Here is a 19,673-nt window from a genome sequence, read left to right as displayed (position 1 = left end):
GTTTTCCACCAAGAAGGCTTCAGAAGTATTTGATAAATATCAATTCCAAAACTTTAAAAAATTGAAATTTCCCATCATCAATATATATAGACTGGATGAGAAACCAACAGTATAACATACATTATTGCAAGAAAGAGTTTTGTCCTATCTATGAGTGCTTGAACAAACTTTGTAATTCAATATTGACAAATTGGCAAAATTATCAATCATTATTAGTTAATTATTGATAATTTCGCAATTGTGTCAATACTGAAGAATAGATTTGGTTCAGACAGATAGTTAAAAATATATCTTATTTACAAATTGTCACTTATACCCTTGGCTTATCACATATGTAATAGGTGGGTTTTTAAAATAATTACTGTTAAACTTTTAGACTAAATTAACATTTTTTTTAGATTACATAAAACATATGAAACAATCAAAGACAAAGCTATCAACATCATATTTTATTTTTTTAGTCAACTTCTGTATATAACAGATATTTACAGATATCATGTTCATATGTTTGTGTTTATACATTCATAGTACATTCAATTTCATCAAAATCTATTGATAAAAAAATAAAATTTTAAATTGATTCAATCCCAAACTTTTGAACCAAACATCTCGATATTAAAAAAAATATGTACTTATATCAATTTCAAAAATACTGATTCATACAGAAATTATATTTCATAAACAGAAAGGGTTTCATTAACATCAATTTATGTTTCCTGGAAAAAAAAAATATTCTCGAAGACGGGAAGTTCAACTGAATAACTGTATCTTATTATAATTGCATATGTAATTAAATTAACAAAAATCACATTATTTGTTTATTAAAATATTTGGTACATGCAATAATATACTTTTTCACATAAAAATACAGTGAAAAAATGAACAGGATATGTTCCTTTCAACAAAAAGAAATAAAAATATTAGTTAACAGTTAAATAAAAAAATAACATAGTCGTTATAATAGGTCTCTTGGTTATCATTATTGATTAAATTTAACTGATAATTTGACAAGGATGAATTGCACTTATTATCAATAAATAATGTAACACTAAAGTAATTTTTTATATTTTGATTCCATAATTATAATAATCCCTTATAATTTACTTAATAACTTTAAGCTTCACATTGAAGAGAAGAAAGGAACTGCTAACTGTACATGATTTTAATTCCATAATTTATTCTTGTCAATAAAACTTGGACCTAAATTTGAATAACAGTCTGATGTACAACTTAATAATTCTGCCTATCATTAAACTTATATTTTAATCTTATGATCTAATTATCACAGTTAGATTGATCAAGGAATAAAATACAATTCTACCTATACTCCATGACCAAAAACCCATCCTACAAAGAAGGGCCCTCCTTGTCACAGAGGCACAAAGAGTTATACGAAAAAGGATAAGTGCATAAGTTATTGACAGGCAAATCTTTGTTTTTAAATATTAAGAGATTGGTACCACCTTAGCATTTCAAACTTGGCACTGATTGAAAGCTAGACCTTCCCATAACTAGCCAACCGCTTCCCTCCACAATCAAGCAGCCAGTGCCCCAAAAAAAAAAAAAAAATGAGACATTACTAGTATCCTATTTTCAAACAGTATTTTATCTAAGTCCAAATAAGATATTCTCATGTCATGGATAGAAGAGATAATTAGATGAGGGTTTCTTAACAGATGATCTTAAAAATAATGTTAAGAGATTGTTATAAGACCTGCACTGAAACACTCCATTAAAAAAAAACAGAACAGAACGGAAATGGATGGAAAGTTTTATGAGGGGCAGTATGCCGATATTTTCCATAGGATCCCTGAAAACATGACACTGAGCTGGTCTAATAGAAGCTAGAATATGGGTGCTTAAAGGACTAAAAATATAGGCCATAACAAATTCTACAAAATTAAATACAATGAAAGCTTATGATTGTGATTAGAATTTAATTCAATTACTGGATAAATATAGCATCATTCAATTTAATGTAAATTGACAAAATGAGCTTGAGAATAAAATTTTTTACAATGATCACATTAAAATAACAAGGGCATATAAAACAAAAAAATAAAATTCACTGACTGGGTTCTACTACTTTTCTGGACTTCATAACTAAATAAAATGCAGTACCTGGTCACTGCCTAATTAGGGATACCCAAGAAACTTATCTGATGAATTTAATGTTATAAAACATATTAAAAAAAATAATAAACTTTTTCAGACAGTTAATCTAATTAAAAAATGGATTAGTGTGTCACCCTTGTATGAGAAGTAATAAACCTTTTTGTAAATGAAGCAATAGTCACTGGAAAGAATATTTACAAAAATGCAAGTCGAACAATGGTAGTCAGTAATAAAATTCCTCACAACTTAGCTTTGGTACTATAGAAGGTCCACTTACTTTTTTCAAACCAATCATTCTCACAGAGATGAGGGGGACCCTTTCAGATTTGAATCAGTTCAGAGCTGAACCGAGCTCATGATTCAAAAGCAGCAACACTGCTGATTACACCACAGAAAGTACAATTTGATTAATATTAAATCAAAATATTCCTTATCTTAGGAAAGTTAATCATGGAACTAATTATTATAACATTATGGCAGAAACATACTAGAAGTAATTACAAAAACTAATACGAAAAATTTCAAATGTTATACAAACACAAAAGAAAATTTTTTTTTCTTATCACAACAGGTACAATTTCAACTAGATAGAAAAATAAAACCACAGTAATTTACAATTACCAATATTAACATTGGTTTTCAATCATTATTATCAGAACAAACCCAAAGAAATTCTTTGAAAATCAATAGATACAATTCACTAACATCATATATCTTATCATTAAAATAACAATATTACCATAGGTTTTCAAAGAATTTCTTCGGCTTCTTTTTCTTAGTTAAATACTCCAAGTACATTTTTTCAACATATGACAGCTGAATATACAGATCTCTTGGGCAAATATGTGCAACCAAAGATGCCTCTTTCAAGAACCAGTAGAAGTCAAATGGGAGAACATTCTCTGCAACATAGTTGAAAATTGTAATCTGATATCGGATATCAGTAAACGAACTATGGTAAATCCAGTATTTGCGACCACAGATGGGTAATACATCTTTCTGAAACAAATATGAATTTATTTAAGCATCCAAGTAAACTTCAAATACATTTATTGATGATAAAAGCAGTAGTGTTAGGATGGCGAAGAATGGTTCAAAACAAATAAGAAGGCTGTCCTTAAAGCAGATATACAAATATATAATATAATCAATAATAATTATAGTTATATTAGATTCATTGATTACAAATGACATTTTAATCATTGTTTCAATATTTTTAATTTATCAAATTTTATTTTTATTGAAATTTTACAGTATTGAAAAAAAAAAAAATGGGAAGGTTTGAGACTACCTTAATGATGATGATATGCAATTTTTTAATTGTATATCTTTCAAAGTAACTGATGGAAATATAGAAGGTGTATTCATGATATTGTGTTAAAGGTAAAATGATTTACCATGTTAAATGCTATAAGTATAGGATTGTGAGTAGTTCTATTTAAAGGCATGTTAAATGTCAAATGCATAAGAGCTCCTAGCAGATTTTCTGAGCAACTTGTTAATAATCTTTCCTTCCAAAATTTCTTGTTATTGTTTACTTCTAAGTTTTGACTAAAGTACTTTATTAAAACATGCCTAAAGTAAGTGAAAAGTGGAAGTTGCATGAAAGTTTGGCAACTGAGTACCTTGTTGATCTTCTAACTTGTGAGAAACAGAATAAAGATAGGCTAATTGATGACTGTCATTACATTATTATTATAGTCATCCATTTCTTTGTTAGTTTTAAAAACATCAAAACAAACTACGAGCGAGTAAATAACCTAAGACGACAACAAACAAAATGCTGACGAGCTCAACTGGTCTGTTGCATGGCGTCATTCCCCATTTAACAGACCTATTAACAGACTTCCAACCATTATTTTAACATGGTGAAAGGAGGAAATATTTCTCCATTTAACATAAGTTTTTCCATTTAACACTTTTTAAGATGTTTATTATTTAAATTAACTACTCATTAAATCAGTAAATAAAAACTATTACACTTTTTTCCAAATTCATGACCCCTCGCGTAAACAAAAAATTGAAAACTGATGGCAGATAAAGATTTTAAGATTGTCCTGGGTTGACTGAGCTTTTAATTTTGGTCCCAAATCTAAAAAAAATTAGTTGAATAGTTTTAGAGGATGATGGGCATGTAGCTTAAAATATATACCCTCAAATTTCAAAATGGTTAAAATTATTTGTTTTTTATTATTATTGTTTATGATTTGTTTGCTATAGGGGATGCCATCAAAATAGTCAGTTATTCTTCACACATAAACTATTTTCTTGGTCAACAATAGAAAAGCGATAAAGAAGCAGAAATATAATTATTTTAAATAAGGTACTTACCTCTTTAAAAGATTCTGACCTGTCCTTTAATTTAAAACCATGCATGAAGTCATCAGGATTAGGAAGGAGACTTCTTTTTATATCCAGTTCTGGATTATAGCTTTTTCTTTTTTTATTAGGTTTTCCTGCAAAAATAGGTTATTTTATAAAATATATAAAAACAGGCATAATACACATTTATCTAATCTTTATGTAAATTACACCAAATGCTTGGTTTAAACACTAACTATACAACAGGTAATTTTGAGTCGATTTTCACAACCATTTTTCGAAACAATTCAACGGTATCAAACATTTGTATTCTAGGTATTATGAATGTCTTCTTAGTACTTTGATATAATTGAAAAAAGACAATACTTGCAGAAAATCAATTAAAAGAAATTGTTTATTAACTAATTAAAACAATTGATTTGTGAAGGCTATCTGATGGGAAGGGAGGAGTGGATGTTCTCCAATTAACATTGGCTTGTTACATGACTTTTTGATTAAATGAACCCAGAGGCTATTGGAACTGTACTGGCCAAGCGTGTCGAGACAGAGCCTCATTTTTATAATAGCAAAATCATTTAATAAACATCAACATTCACATGTTGGTTAGAAATATGTTCCTAACCTGTAAGATAACCTGCCCTTCCTGCTATAGTAAGGGTATGCAGATGCTAAACCAAAGAAACAACAAACCTAGTGCCACTTAATTTGTTTAAATTTTTTTTTCCATGATCCTTTCTAAATACCGACAGATCTCAAAAATGAAAATTATTTCATGCATCCAAAAATAAAATACTTAAAAATATTTTAATTATGCATAATTACCTTCTTTACAGTCTATTTTCACATCCACCATTACTTTATTCCCTCTCAGCGAAGGCTTAGCAGTTTTACCTGCAGCAACAAGAGGTTTTACCTGAATAATTTTGGCACCAAGTCCTTCTTCAAACCTGATATTATGTTTTTCAGAAATTTCTTTCAACCTGTAATTATAATTTATAAATAAATATAAAAACAATAACAATTAAATATTATTATATTCCAAAACTCATTAATTTTTTATTTTACCAAACTCAAAACAGGGAACAATTGGATTATATATTCATTTTTTATGGTTTCACTTAAATCTGTCTATCAAATCAAGTATTTCAATGCAATAACAAACAAATAATATAATAGTAAAAATAAATATAGTCAACTTACGAAACTGGATCATAAAGATATTCAATTGTATCTTTGGTAAAATCTTGTTCCAGTATCTTTTTAGCCCTTGGCGGAATGTGAAGATCTCTGTCAAATATCTCCATAAGATTCAAGGAGAGAGGAGAAAGAGAAGGAGGCAACGGTTCAATAGGCTCTTGGCAAAAATCTTTCAGAAACCCGCTCAAGTATTCTTTAACATTTGGAGGTATGACTACAAAAAGGAAAATAAAGATAATTAGAAAAACATATTTAATAGGATAAAAATATAATAAGTAAAAACATTGTTGAATATATTTCATGGATTAAAACGAGGCTGCAATTGTCCAAATGGCATCATGAGAATGAAGTTTTAAAGAGAATGAATTATCACTAAATATATTGTTATATATGATGTGTTTAAGGATAAAATTCATATTCTTCATATCTCTTCTTCTTCTTCCCTGTTCCAAACCTCTTTTGTCAAAGATCTCCTGGATTGCACCTTGCTCCAAGCCTTTCTCTTGATTTTTGGTCTTATTTCATGTATTACTCTCGCCAATCTCTTCTTTGCCATTCTTGCAACATGGCTGAACCATATCAGCTAGTGTTTTCGATGATATCTTCAGCTGACTTAAGTCTCAGATTCCACCTCATTGTTATTTTTCGCAATTGGTTTCTTCTTGTCTTTCCTTTTATTCTTCTCATGTATCCCATCTCAATTAATTGAAGTTGAAGTAGTGAGAGTCCATGATTCAATTGAATAGTTAAGAATCGATAAGATGGTGTTTTTGTAGAATTCTTTCTTTTTTTTTGTTTTACACTTCTCTATCCCAATAAAACCTTTCTCAAAAGGAATTAAAATGTCTGTTGATTGCTATTATTCTTTCATTTATTTCATCATTTATCCAGCATTTTTCATTTAGGTGAGCATCCAGGTATTTTAAATTCTTTACTTCCTCTAACCTCGTATTGTTTTGTCTTACAACTCTTTTTTTTTCAGCCAAGACTCATTGGAGTCCTATACTGTCTAACCATGGTTAGGGGTCAAAGTTTTTCATTTTGTGGGACCGCTACACAATGAAAAAAGTCAACACCCCAGTCTGAACTCGAACCGGCACCGCCAATATACATCAGATTGGTAAGACTGTATCCTAAACACTGAGCTACAGGCGGCCCAGTCTTACAACTCGATCCCTCTCTTAGCTTTTTCTTTCTATTCTCTATATCTTTGTTTTTGCTACATTTAATAATAATAATAATGTTCTTTATTTATTCTGGGATTGACCCCTTTACAATAATATACAGGCAACAAAATTAGGCTTTAAAGCCTTAGAGTAAAGTACAAAATAAAAATGGAATTATAAAACGTCATAATATATAATAAAACAGTGAATTCGAAAAGATAAAAATGGACCACAATAATTAACAAAGTATATAAAATAAAAATAGAACAAATAAAATAAAACTATATATCATATCATAAAACATAAGATGACTAACTTCTGATTATAAATAAAAGGAGAAAAAAAAGAAGATAAAAATCAAATACAATTAAACTAAAAGTAATAAAGGGAAAGGTAGAATTTCGGCTAATATACATATTCACAAACATAAAACGAAAAACTGAAGCATTACACATCACATTTAGTGATGTGTGATAGTTTATCATTATTACCTTATTTATAATAGTCAACTAGGTATTATAAATCATTATTTTAAGCAAAAATTAGAGTTATGTACACGAGACACTCCCATAATAATTTTTAAAAGTAGATATAATGATTTGATATAACGCTTCTCATATCCAATATAATGTTGTATTTTATTTATGGATAACTGTTAACTAATGAATAAGCTTAATAACTTATTCTAGGAGAATACGTTATACTATACATCAATAAATAAATAAAATACGAAGTACAGAATAAAAATGAGAAGAAATAAAAGATAATTTATATTATAACAATACCAAAGAAAAGAAACTATAAAAAAAATGAAGAAAAACGAGCAAATAATAACACTTGAAAAAAAAAAGGAACTAAATCAATATCTAGTAGGTAGAAATACTGTATTTCTTCTAATATATTTAGAAGTAGAAATTCTACTATATTTCTTTATTTTAAGCAATAAAAATAAAAAACACATACAGGTGTGTGTAATACGTATATAAGCAAATGAAAACATAGTTTCAGTTTTTAATTTATAAGTTAAAATTTAAAAAAATTTAACTGGAAGATCGCTGATTGACTATGTATAATAAAATGGGTGTGGTCAAATAAAACTCAAATAGTAGTAACTATTTTAATTGAGCCAACCTTTCGTCCCACGTTGCAGGGCTTCATCAGGGCTAAAAAAGATACAAACACTTAACATAAGTAAAAAAGTAAATGGAAAATTAAAAGGGTATACCATGAAACTTAAAAATTAAATAAGAAAAATAAAAGGTTATAAACAATAAATTAAGACGGAAATAATACCAGATAAAAAGAACAAATATAAAAGAAAGTACTAACTAAGAGATGGAAAAAGGGGGATAAGAATAAAATCATGAATATAGGAAGAAAATAAACGAGACAGAAGAAGTAGCTGTTTTGACAGAAGTCAAAGTCAGAGTGAACCATTTATATTGGGAGGAGCGGGGATTGGCAGTAAGTATGTCACATTTTAAATTAATTTTAAAGTGAACAGTGTAGAGAATTAAAGAAATTATTCTTTTTCAATCCTTTTCTCTTTCTGACTCTTAATATCACCAGACCAACATACAACATATTAAACAGATTCTATTCAACAACAATTTTCCTCATAAAGTGACAAACAAACTCCTTGATTCTTACGTTAACCTTGTTACTCCAGTTCCTTCTGTTCTCAACCCACTCCTCTTTTTCAGTACAGGTCCCTTCTGTATATACCCTTTCTTCTTTTCATCTGTTATTATTTCCATCTTCATTTGTTGTTTATAACCTTTTATTTTTCTTATTTAATTTTTACGTTTCATTGTATATCCTTTTATTTTTCCATTTACTTTTTTATTTATGTTAAGTGTTTGTATCTTTATTAGCTCTGACAAAACCCTGCAACATGGGGTGAAACGTTCGCTCAATTAAAATAGTTATTATTATTTGAGTTTTATTTGACCACACCCGGACCATATTTTATTTATAAAAAAAATTTAATTTATTATAAACAGAAATATTTGTTTAGCACTCGTTATTCACTCTTCATCTCACAACGCTGTTTTATCAGTAATAGATAAGCTAGAGCAATCTCTTCACACTACTTTTTTTTAGCACTACAAAATTTAAATAAAACTGAAGTTACAACTAAAAAATTAATAGTCATAAATACAAGGAAATATGTTACAAATAATCCAGGTTTCTCGTACCGCCTTTCCGGATAAGCAAGGTTCAACTGTATAACCATGTTATCACTTTTGAAAAAGTTAGATAGTAAGAGTACTCCGATTCATTAAAAAATTAATAATATTAATTTGTACTAAATTTGAGTACTCTTATTACCATTAAAACAGTATAACAACATCAGACAACCAAACAGAATAAAACCTAATAAAAAAAAAAAAAAGATACCCACCCTCTTTCCTTTTAAATGTATGTTTAGAAGGTAATTTTTCCCAATGCGACAGGAATGGATTTGACCCACCAACTGCTGACATGGGATGATGAAAGTCTCTAGTGGCTTGATGGTAGACAGACACAACACTGCTGCGACAATTAATGTACTTCACCCATTCTGACCAGTTGAATAACCTTCTTTTATCCATTCCCTGTTTACTATTATACATAATATTTCTTAACATGGTTAAATAAATACAACATACAACAATAAAAACTCACTAAATTTACACAAATGAATTTAAAAAAACCTAGCTATCCCGAGAAATTAATTTACTTTTAAATACTAAGTTCAGCTAAATTTATTAAATAGATCTGTACACACAAATAGTAAACTGTAATTATAGTAGACAGGATGTCATAAGTTTAACAAGATATCTTATAAATTTTTAATTACACTTACTGATACATAAAATGTATATTAAGGGAAAGTTGTGAATATGAAAAATTTCGATCTGAGTTTTCAATGGAAAGATATGTTTTTGAGTCCAAATAACCAAGTTTCAAAAAATTGTCTGTGTGTATATGAACAGCCTGGCTCAAAAATGAACTCGACAATAGACAAACTGTCCGAAATATTTTTCATATGCAAATAAAACAAGACATAAAAAAGGATTATTTCAACTGAAAAAAATATTACAAACAACTAATATAACCTTTTGAACTGTGTTAAGTGAAAACTTAAAATTTATCATTAAATTGACTGATTAGTTATTAAATGGTATTTGAGGGACTTTTAAGGAATCGATATGGAATCTTCCAATTATATTGTAACAATGATTAGTTGTATATATTTTTTTGGTTTTGTTCTTTTTTATTGATTAATTTTATATAAATATTTTTTTTTTTTTGGAGGAATAAACATTTTTTTTTTTTCAAATACAAGATAATATAACTTAAATAAAATAAAATAATAAGGAGATATGTCTACCTGTTAATAGTTTTAGCAACTATGGAAATTCTTTTCTCCGTGATACCATCAAGTCCAAAAAGAAATTTCAAAGCAAAAACAATAAATGCCATTGCTCGCCCTTCAAAATTGGCAGAAAGAGTCAATCTCAATTTAGGTGGACTAAGTTCCATAAACAATCTTATTATTTTCAATAAATCACCTTAAAAAAAAAAAATACTTGATTAAATTAAAAAGATTAAATTAATAATTAGAGTAATCAATGATAGAAATTATGTATAATTATGTAACTATATAATAGTTTTGGAAGATTTTGACAAAGGCTCAATTCTCTCAACTTAACAACTTAACAATTTGGCATCTCACTAGATCAAGCAAATATGGCTACAAGAGCAAGGAGTAGCTCTTTGTTTAGTCAAGTCAGCTCCCATCAAAAACTTTAGTTTTAGTTTTTCCTAGAGCCATTTGTAAAGTAAGGAATGGGAGTCATTAAGGTGTGATTCCACTGAGACCACTTTCAGGCCAAAGGTAGTATCTGATATTGATACTACCCAGTCATTTTTATTAACATGCCTTACCACATAATACGAGTTTATTGTAGCAACCAGAACGCAGGGGTCACTCTTTCTCGAACAAAGTCATCATTATCAAATAGCAACAGATCGGTGCCATGTATAATATTACATGAACTGGAATAATGGAAAACCACATCATTTATTTAAATGATCATAATGCATCAGAACAAAATTAGTAATATTAAAGACATTAGAATTAAATATGATAAGTTAAAGCAGTTGGCAAGTAAGTACAATAGAGGTGGAGGTAAAAAATAAAATCAAGAGTTGTAAAATTTTGAAACAAAGCTCCATCGTCAGTAAACAACTTGCTACACAAATTTTATTTTTTTTTTTACCAACTCTTCTCTACCAATGTGGGTTTCTTCTTTTTCTTTTTATGATTCATAGCTGTTTTGACTGGACCTTCCTCAAATTTTAATTTATGCAGGAATCAGATCCAAGTCTAGGTTTTATATCAGAAGGAGTTTAGTTATAACAAGTGATAGTGAGAAAATTAATATATTGAAACAAAATGAAATAACTGGTGAAAGGGGCAGGTTGAAAATAATACAATAATGTTGGATTGGTTAGTAAATTTTGATATTGGGGAAAAAGTAGTCTATAGGTGAGCTGTGATGAGGGTCGCCATTTTGGTTGGTAAAAAGTTCTAATCTGTGTTACTGGGCGCTCGTTGTCTGCCACATAGGCCGTGGGTCACCTGGTTGATGGTGTGACGCTGCTGCTGAACAGAGGTGACCATCCTCTGCTGCTCCATACCTCGCTCGATGCTGGAGGTGTTTAACCAATCATGTTTATTTGGCGGTGGTACCAAGAAGGTCAGGCTCATTCTCTTCTCAAGAGCACACTCCCACTCCAGTTCACCCTCTTGACGTCTAATTATCCACTTATCCTCTAGGTAGTGCTGGATTACATGAAAATCTGAGTGGCATATAGCGCCCCCCCTCTAGTATTTCTGAATATACAGCTCAGCTATATAACCCCTATACATAAATGTTACTTCTGTGGACTGAACAATAGCTATTACAAAATAAGTAGTTGCCACAACAGTAAATATTTCATGCACCTAATTGAAGTTTCCTGAAAGAAATCATTCTAGGTGCATGCTACGCATATAGATGACACATTGCATGTGATGTGAGGAGACACATTCTAGATAAGGCATTATTGAATTTCCACTGTTACCTCTATGGAATTACACTTTTAAAGAATATAAAAGATTAGGCATTACAAACGCTGCAAAAAACATCTATTAATGAATTTTGGAAACTAATGACTGGAACAAAACATCCATATAAAAAAATAAGAAAATGCAAGAGTTGATTGTTGTACATCAAATTTCTGTACTCCATGATGAAGCTCATCAAGTCCTAATATCATTCACACTGAATTATCAACATATTAAAAAATTTCTGGAATAATATAATAATATTGCCTAATTTGATCACAGATTATCATTAGAGTTTTTATAAATAAATAGTTTTTTTATTATATCGCAGTTTTATTGCTCAAATTTTGAAATAATTTATTCTTTTTTTCTTAATCGCAGAAATTATGTGTTCTTATCAAAATATGCAATTACACTATATTAAACAATATTGAATTCGTGTATTTATGTATGTTTGACTCTTAGTAAATACAAAAATCGAATTATGGCTCTCTTTAGCCTCATATGTGCTCTGCCCTGCAGCATAAATTTGTGATAATGCCTGAATTATACAATAAGTCAAAAGAATTAAAACTATTGTCATGTAATCTTCCAAAAATAGCCAAAAAATAATAGTAATAATAAAATTCTAATTGAAACGGAATATAACTGCACTTCTAATGGCAATAAATAAAATAAGAAATAGAGAAATTACCTGGCAGTTGCAATTCTTTCAGATACCTTTCAACCAGGGGCAAGATCCTAGGAAAAACATCAACAACTCCAAGATATTCAGCCATTAGCATTACATTCTTGTTAATATGATCTCTTGAATTGAGAGTGACAATGAAAATTGGAATAATATCCTTCCCAATGGATACTCCAGAGGGAAGTAGTTTTTCAGCATTAAGCAGTGATAGGTAACCTTCAGCAGACCACCTATGAAAAAATTTGTCAAATAGAACTATGTTTTTTTTTTTTTTTTTATAATGGAAAATGAAGATTTACAGAAACTAACCTATTGGAAATTGCACTTCACAACCCTAATTCGATCGCATTAAAGTTTATTTAATATAAAATAGCCACATTATGGTTGGTGGTGTTATTATTACATATTTATGCAAATAAATAAAAATTTGATTTCATCAAATTGCTTTATCTACTTTTTATTTAATGCTTCAATATTTGTGACAGGGCTATAAAAAAATAAATGAATATATGATAAACAAAATAACTTGAATGCTAGTAAAAACTATAATTGTAGTTAAACACATACTGACTCTATCAAATGGAAACAAAAATTAAGTTATGATTAAAGATATTAGCAATGATTTAAAAGTAAACATAAAAAACTAAATTAAACAAATGAAAAATCAAGTGAGCAGCTTCAATAAAATTAATAATGAAAAGTTTAGGAGCGTAATATAATCAAAGTTTACTAGATTTTTTGTTAAATATTTGAATATAGCAAAATCTCATTTATTAGTGGTGATGACAGGGAAGGTCTTAAAGAAAAATTGAAAACCCCTAGACAGTCAAATTTTCTTTTAATGTATTATTTAAAAGTTTAATTGAAAATAAATACATTAAACTTATAAGTAACAAAAGGTACATTCATATCCATTGAATTATTCACAAATTTTTTATCCACTTATGTACATAATTTTTATTTACAGAGAAATTCATTTTATATTACATATATTTTTGTGTTGCTTTACTTTTAGTTTGTAATAGAGTTTATGAGGACTATCAATCTTTTCTATTGTAATAACCTCTTTTTTAATAAATAGTTGATATTTATAGATAAATGATTTTAATTACGTTTTTATTTTATCTATATTGTTTCAGTATTGTTTATTTGTTATTTTAAATCAAAAAACAAGCTAACCAATTTTCGTTGTCTATAATAAATTTATGATTCAAAACAAAACCAAGATGGCGATACGTATCCTTCAGTCAACAAGTCTGTTGAATCAAGGCCATGTTGAGCAGATGAATGCACTTACAAATGAAGTTTTAAATAGTAGTAAATATTACCACTTACAAAGAAAATAACTAACAAATTAAAACCCATATTCAAAATATCCAATAAACAAAGATTTAATTTGATTTAACAAAGTTATTTTGTAAATTGTTTATTGTTTTGTAAATTAAAAATATATGTACTATTGTAAAAAGAAATTTCATCTCTGATATTGCTTTTAATTTTATTTGTTTTTTTTTTTACTTCAGTGGAATCATCCACATAGCAATTATGAATTAATTTTCAATATACAAAATAAAATTTTGTTGATTGCAACTGAGTTCACTAATTGGTAAAGATATTTGATCAACTTTTGAAAAAAATGTATGCAAACTAAATAAGCCATGGCAAAAAACATGTAGGCTCTGATTATAACTAACCTTAAAATGTCTCCCAAGTGAATATCTGAATCTAATATGAGTAAAGCGAGCCTCAATATAGCAAGTACTTTTGACATTGATACATGTTGTATTGATTGGGCTTCTCGACCAAATATTTTCTTCTGCAGAGAGCTCCTAGCGTCAATATCTATTTCTGAAGCTGCATCCAACATACTGCTTAAAGCTACTTTAGCTTTTTTATTGTACCTCAATCTGCAAAAAACATTAGCCGCCATAACAAATAATGAATACAAAACAAAAATTTTCTGATATTGTTTGTGTCACCCTATTTCCCTGATATGTGATACTTTTTTTTTTTAAATTGAGCAAAAAAGATTTAAGTTTCTGGCAGTTAATTAGGGATTACAACTTTGTATGTGAAAAATTTACAGTGGACTCCAGACATAATAAGTATATTCAATGTATTATTATGTTTTATAAATAAAGAAGGATTAATAAAAACAAATTTAGATTTGCTTTGTTTCGACTTTAATTATAAAACTTTACATTGTTTAAATGGGACTTTCAAGAGTTGGGAATATTTGATGATCCTACAACTTTTCAGTCTCATATTGGTCTGTATGAATACATTTTTGTTGAATAATTATCATAACTTTTCATTACCAAGAATCATCTTTTCATAATCAGCACTTATTATTAGCAACTATCATTTTCAATCACTTAAATAAGCAATTGCCATCATTTATAATCGACATAAAAAGTCAATAACTAATTTTTTTTTTTTGCTATTTTTTAGTTACAAGAGAAGTAATAACCATCTGTAGATTTTACCCTTAAATCCAAAAGATAACTAGAACTGAACCCAACCAGGTCTCATTTTAAAATTCTTGGAAAAAATAGGTTTAAATAGATTTTTCAACAGCTTGTAGAACACCTGACAATTTTTCCACACATTTACAGTGAATTTCCTACTGACCATACACAATTCCCAAATTCCCCAATTAGTAGTCACTCAAACTTTAAAGGAAATTTCATGAATTTATTAATCAATATTTGATTGATATTGAAATTAGATACATTTTAAAAAGTAAAGATCATACTTGTAGCTTTTCTGAGAAGATGAAGAAACACTTTTCACCGATAAACTTTCAAGAGTGATTTCTGAAGGTTGACTTGAAACTGAAGACCGCTCATATTCAGCTTTTACAAGCAAATTCTAAAACAATAAAAATCAATTTAGATGAGTGAAAAATATAGTCTAACAAATGGAAGAAAAGTTAAGTAAACTGTGGCAAGTAGATTTTCTTTCTTTCTTTCCCCGAATTGTTTTTGTTTTATGTGCATCTCCTGTACTTTTTTAGCTTTATATTTTATATATTTTTATTTAGAAATTTTTACTCTTGCCATTGTTACTTGTTTTTATTCTTATCATTGTATTTTATCTTTGTATTTTTATTCTTATCATTGTATCTTATCATTTTGTATCTTTTTAGCACTTATGAAGCCCTACAAAGTGGGGCGAAACGTCGGAAAATAAATAGTTGTAAATTTGTTTTGACCGCAACCCTGACTATCTTCTTACATATCAATTTTTACGGTCAACTATATATACATATATGATAGTATTTTCATTTTCACCCACTTTTTATAACAGTTATATCAACCATGTAAGGCCCATACCAGGCTGATCTGGTATAAAATAAAATAATAACCCACTTTTAACTATATTAAGCCACCAAATGGAGGAGGTTCATAAAAGAAAACTATGCATGACCTGATGGCTTCAGTATGATAAAAATATTAATAAACATGTAGTAAAATCCATGCAAATGTTCAATTTAATCATAAAAAAAAAAAAAAATGACTTGAAGAGTTATCAGAAAAATTTCATATCACACAACTATTGAAAAAGAGGAGCTTAGTTGTCAAAAAACATTAAAATTTATAAATAATAGATTTATCAAATTAAAATAAATTACTCTTTTCTTTGTGAGTTTGTATTGTTCCATCCTTGTATTGGTATGTGAAGATAATCCTTTCTCAGAGGACCTACATGATTTTTCAATTTTTTTCCGATATATAGGCTTCTTGTATACACTTATTAACTCTTTGTCTGTACCATATATTAATTCAGCATCTCTGCAATAAACATAAAACAATGCAAATTAATTGTGCAAAATGAGCAATAAATTTAAGAAAAGATGTTTTTCAGGTTAAAGTCATCAGAATCCAAAACCAATTTCAAATACATTACTTCATAAACAATATTATATGCTCATCAAATTATAATATAATACTGATTACAAACCTCTTGCGAAAATTTAAATCTAAGCGAGGCCTTTTTTCAATATGCTTTGATATAAATGCAGCTTCTGATTTCATCAGATAAGTGGCCCACAGCTGCAGAACGATCAGCTTCAACTCTTTTGGTGCTCCAAGAAGGGTTAGTTCATCCACCAGGCCTTTCAAAATAACGTTGAACACTTCCCATGAAGTGAGACTTTTATCTAGCAATAATTGATATATAATTAAAAGAAATAAATAATAATAATAGTTTATTAAATTACTTTTATGGACTAGTATTATATATATTGCAGCACTAATTTTAAAACACATCAATGGCTTACTTCACAGTACAGCTAAGTACATTTCCGCTAACTTTAGGAAAAATACAATTAAAAGTCTCTCTTTTTATGGAAAATTACAATTTTTCAATTATTTTTTTTTTAATAAACAGATTTAGGTATAAAAATTTCCTAAAAGAAAGTTGCAATTTTCCTAAAAGAGAGAACCTTTAATTTTATTCTTCCTAAAGTTAGTGGAAATGTATTTAGCTCTACTATGAAGTAAGCCATCAATATGGTTTACATTGTAGTTAGGAAGTTTTGGAATTGAGATCATGATATGTGAAATGCCTGTAAATACATAGAACTAACAAAAAGGTAATGCATGGTAATTAAAAAATAATATGTCAGAGATCAGTTGTGGTCATAATACGATGATATTTTAATATTATTTTCAATAACCTTTAGTACCACATTGGTGTGTTTTTCATACGCTCCACCAAAAAAAAATCAATTTAATTTATAAAAAAATCAATTAAGAAAATATGCATTAATTTTTTAAATAAAAATAAAATTCATTTATTTATTAATGCAGTATGCACATTTATGATATACAAAGGATCATTACCGTTACTAAACCCCATGAATTCTACCAAAAACGAGTAACTTTCTAATAAGCATGAATATGTTGTACAATTATCGATTTTTAATCCTGAAGGAAGCCAACTATTTTTTTTCAGTCATTTCATGAAAAAATAAAATCTTTTATAAAATATGGTTTAGTAAATAAATTTAAACTAAAAACAATTATATCCATTAAACAGAATATGCAAATTTGATTTTATAAACATACAACTTCAATAAAAATCACATAACTTTTGTGCTTCATCACAGCTAAAGGTGGGAAAGCTTTGTATTCATGCAGGAAATGAAAAAAAAAATTATGATGTCAGAATAGGAAATTTTACATTTCTGACACCAAGGAGCAAATTTGGTCCTGTGTCAGTTGTTCTATAATCACATTTGTATTCAGCATGATTGATCTAAGTGTTAAACCAATTTTAATGAAAGTTTCAGGGATTCTCCGAGTTGGTATGTTATTGATTTAAGAGATTCCTTCAACTATTTTTTCTTTAGCATACGTAAACATATTTTCCTCATCTACCTACAATTCGAAAATGGTCCGTCCAGTTTTGTCTAAATTTAGAGGAACATTAGGGATTAATGTGAAAATTGTCCAGAAATAATTTTATCAAATTTCATCCATTACTTTCTATGAACAATGCCTCCTATAAATTTTATTTACAAACAACAAACAAAATTTACTAAAACATAAAAATTACAAAAATGTATTCTTCAAGCTTGAAATATATACATATAATTATGTACCTCCCTATCCAGTAGAAATGGTAAGGAAGCCTTTCATGACACATAGAGGTCTGGGGACTACTTTAGGAGGTATTGGTTGGGGACACAGGGGCAGAAGGAGAAAGAAGAATGTTCAAGGCTAACAAGTAAAAGACCTATGTGTCCTTTTCCTCTGGTTCATTTTAGAGTATAGTATTTATTTTCAATATTAAACCATAGAAGAAATAAACATAATACCTGTAGCAACTGATGGCTTAAGTATAGAATCTTGAGTACCAACTTCCTGGCTTGAAGGTGCTGGAATCGATATTCTTCCTGTTCTCTGTCCTTGCCAATAATCATCATATACTTCCTCTCTAATATCCTGAAATAAAACAAATCAACCAAATGAAGTTATTTAACTTTTTGCTGATGGTCAGTGGAAAAACCTGTGGATATCCACCTGGGATAGGGAATAATTATTTGTGGCAGCCTAGTCACAGTTTTTAGTGTCTTGTGGTGGTCTTTAGTTGTCTCATCCAAATAAAAAAAATATGGGAAGCTTTAGGCAACATATGAAGAAAAATACAAGATAAAGAAATAACCATTGATAAAGATATGACAATTGTTTTTTGCTTTTTCGAAATCACACTGCTATAAGATGGGACTTATAATAATTTTATGAAAAATTGAATTAAATGGAATAAAGAACTGAGTAAATTTGTACAATATTAAAAATTTGGGGAGCCAACAAGTTGGGGCCTATAATTAAAGAACACAAATTTAAAACACCACTAAAGTGATACAAGAAGTGTAGGCTATGATTACTAAACTAAATGAGAAGTTTTATACTCATTTATACTTAATAGTTAATATATTCACTTCTGAAGTGTAGATTTTCTTGACAAATAATAGTTTTAAACAGAAAAACAGTTCAGTTTATTTAAAAATTTAAATTCCTCTCTGGCAAATAGGTGTTACAAATCAATATTTTCAATAAAAATTGAACTTATCTGAGATGCTCCCAAGATAATTATTAACTTTAAAGGTGGATACATTGACCAGAAAGTGGATATATATATTTCTCTGATATAGGAAAAAACTTATTCACAATCAAACATAAAAAAAGTGTTGATATCTTCATATAAAGACATATAGACTAAATGAAGAATGTCCAACTAGTTAAGTTAACTGATGTTTTTAAATAAGAATTGAAAACCTAGGTAAAGGGTATTTAGAATTTTCAATAACACTTATTACACTAGCTAATCAATCCAAAAACTTTACCTGGGATTGGACTTGACACTCGGAACAGAAATAAAACCCAGACTCTAAAACGTAATCCGTTCCACCACATTGGATACAAGCAGGTTTTTGAGACATTTCAATAAAAAAATTCCAAATGAACCAAAATTAACATGCTCAGTGATTAGTAATCACTCTGTAACCTTCAGAAAACCTCCCAAGCACACGTGAGTTTGACAATTATCGCGCTCCACCAACAACTTGATTAGATGTCTC

The 19,673-nt window shown here is 28.6% G+C and overlaps 1 protein-coding gene across 1 annotated transcript; it reads right to left on the bottom strand.

The window, feature by feature from the left end:
* Nucleotides 1-519: 519 nt before the first annotated feature.
* LOC106692577 (TATA box-binding protein-associated factor RNA polymerase I subunit B) lies at nucleotides 520-19,620 on the bottom strand. The gene is made up of 13 exons (XM_014438614.2): nucleotides 19,440-19,620; nucleotides 18,411-18,537; nucleotides 16,550-16,748; nucleotides 16,221-16,380; nucleotides 15,342-15,457; nucleotides 14,281-14,493; nucleotides 12,593-12,816; nucleotides 10,177-10,357; nucleotides 9,205-9,404; nucleotides 5,638-5,848; nucleotides 5,260-5,417; nucleotides 4,447-4,571; nucleotides 520-3,114 (listed from the first exon to the last, which is right to left on the bottom strand). Exons 1-13 carry the CDS (start codon nucleotides 19,533-19,535, stop codon nucleotides 2,851-2,853), a joined length of 2,274 nt encoding a protein of 757 aa, XP_014294100.1. The 5' UTR covers nucleotides 19,536-19,620; the 3' UTR covers nucleotides 520-2,850.
* Between the last annotated feature and the right edge of the window lie 53 nt (nucleotides 19,621-19,673).

Source organism: Halyomorpha halys, unplaced genomic scaffold (assembly GCF_000696795.3).
Source record: "Halyomorpha halys isolate HHAL.00 unplaced genomic scaffold, Hhal_1.1 Scaffold61.1, whole genome shotgun sequence".
In the NCBI taxonomy this organism is placed as follows: domain Eukaryota; kingdom Metazoa; phylum Arthropoda; class Insecta; order Hemiptera; family Pentatomidae; genus Halyomorpha; species Halyomorpha halys.
This window is presented reverse-complemented; position numbering and strand designations above follow the sequence as displayed.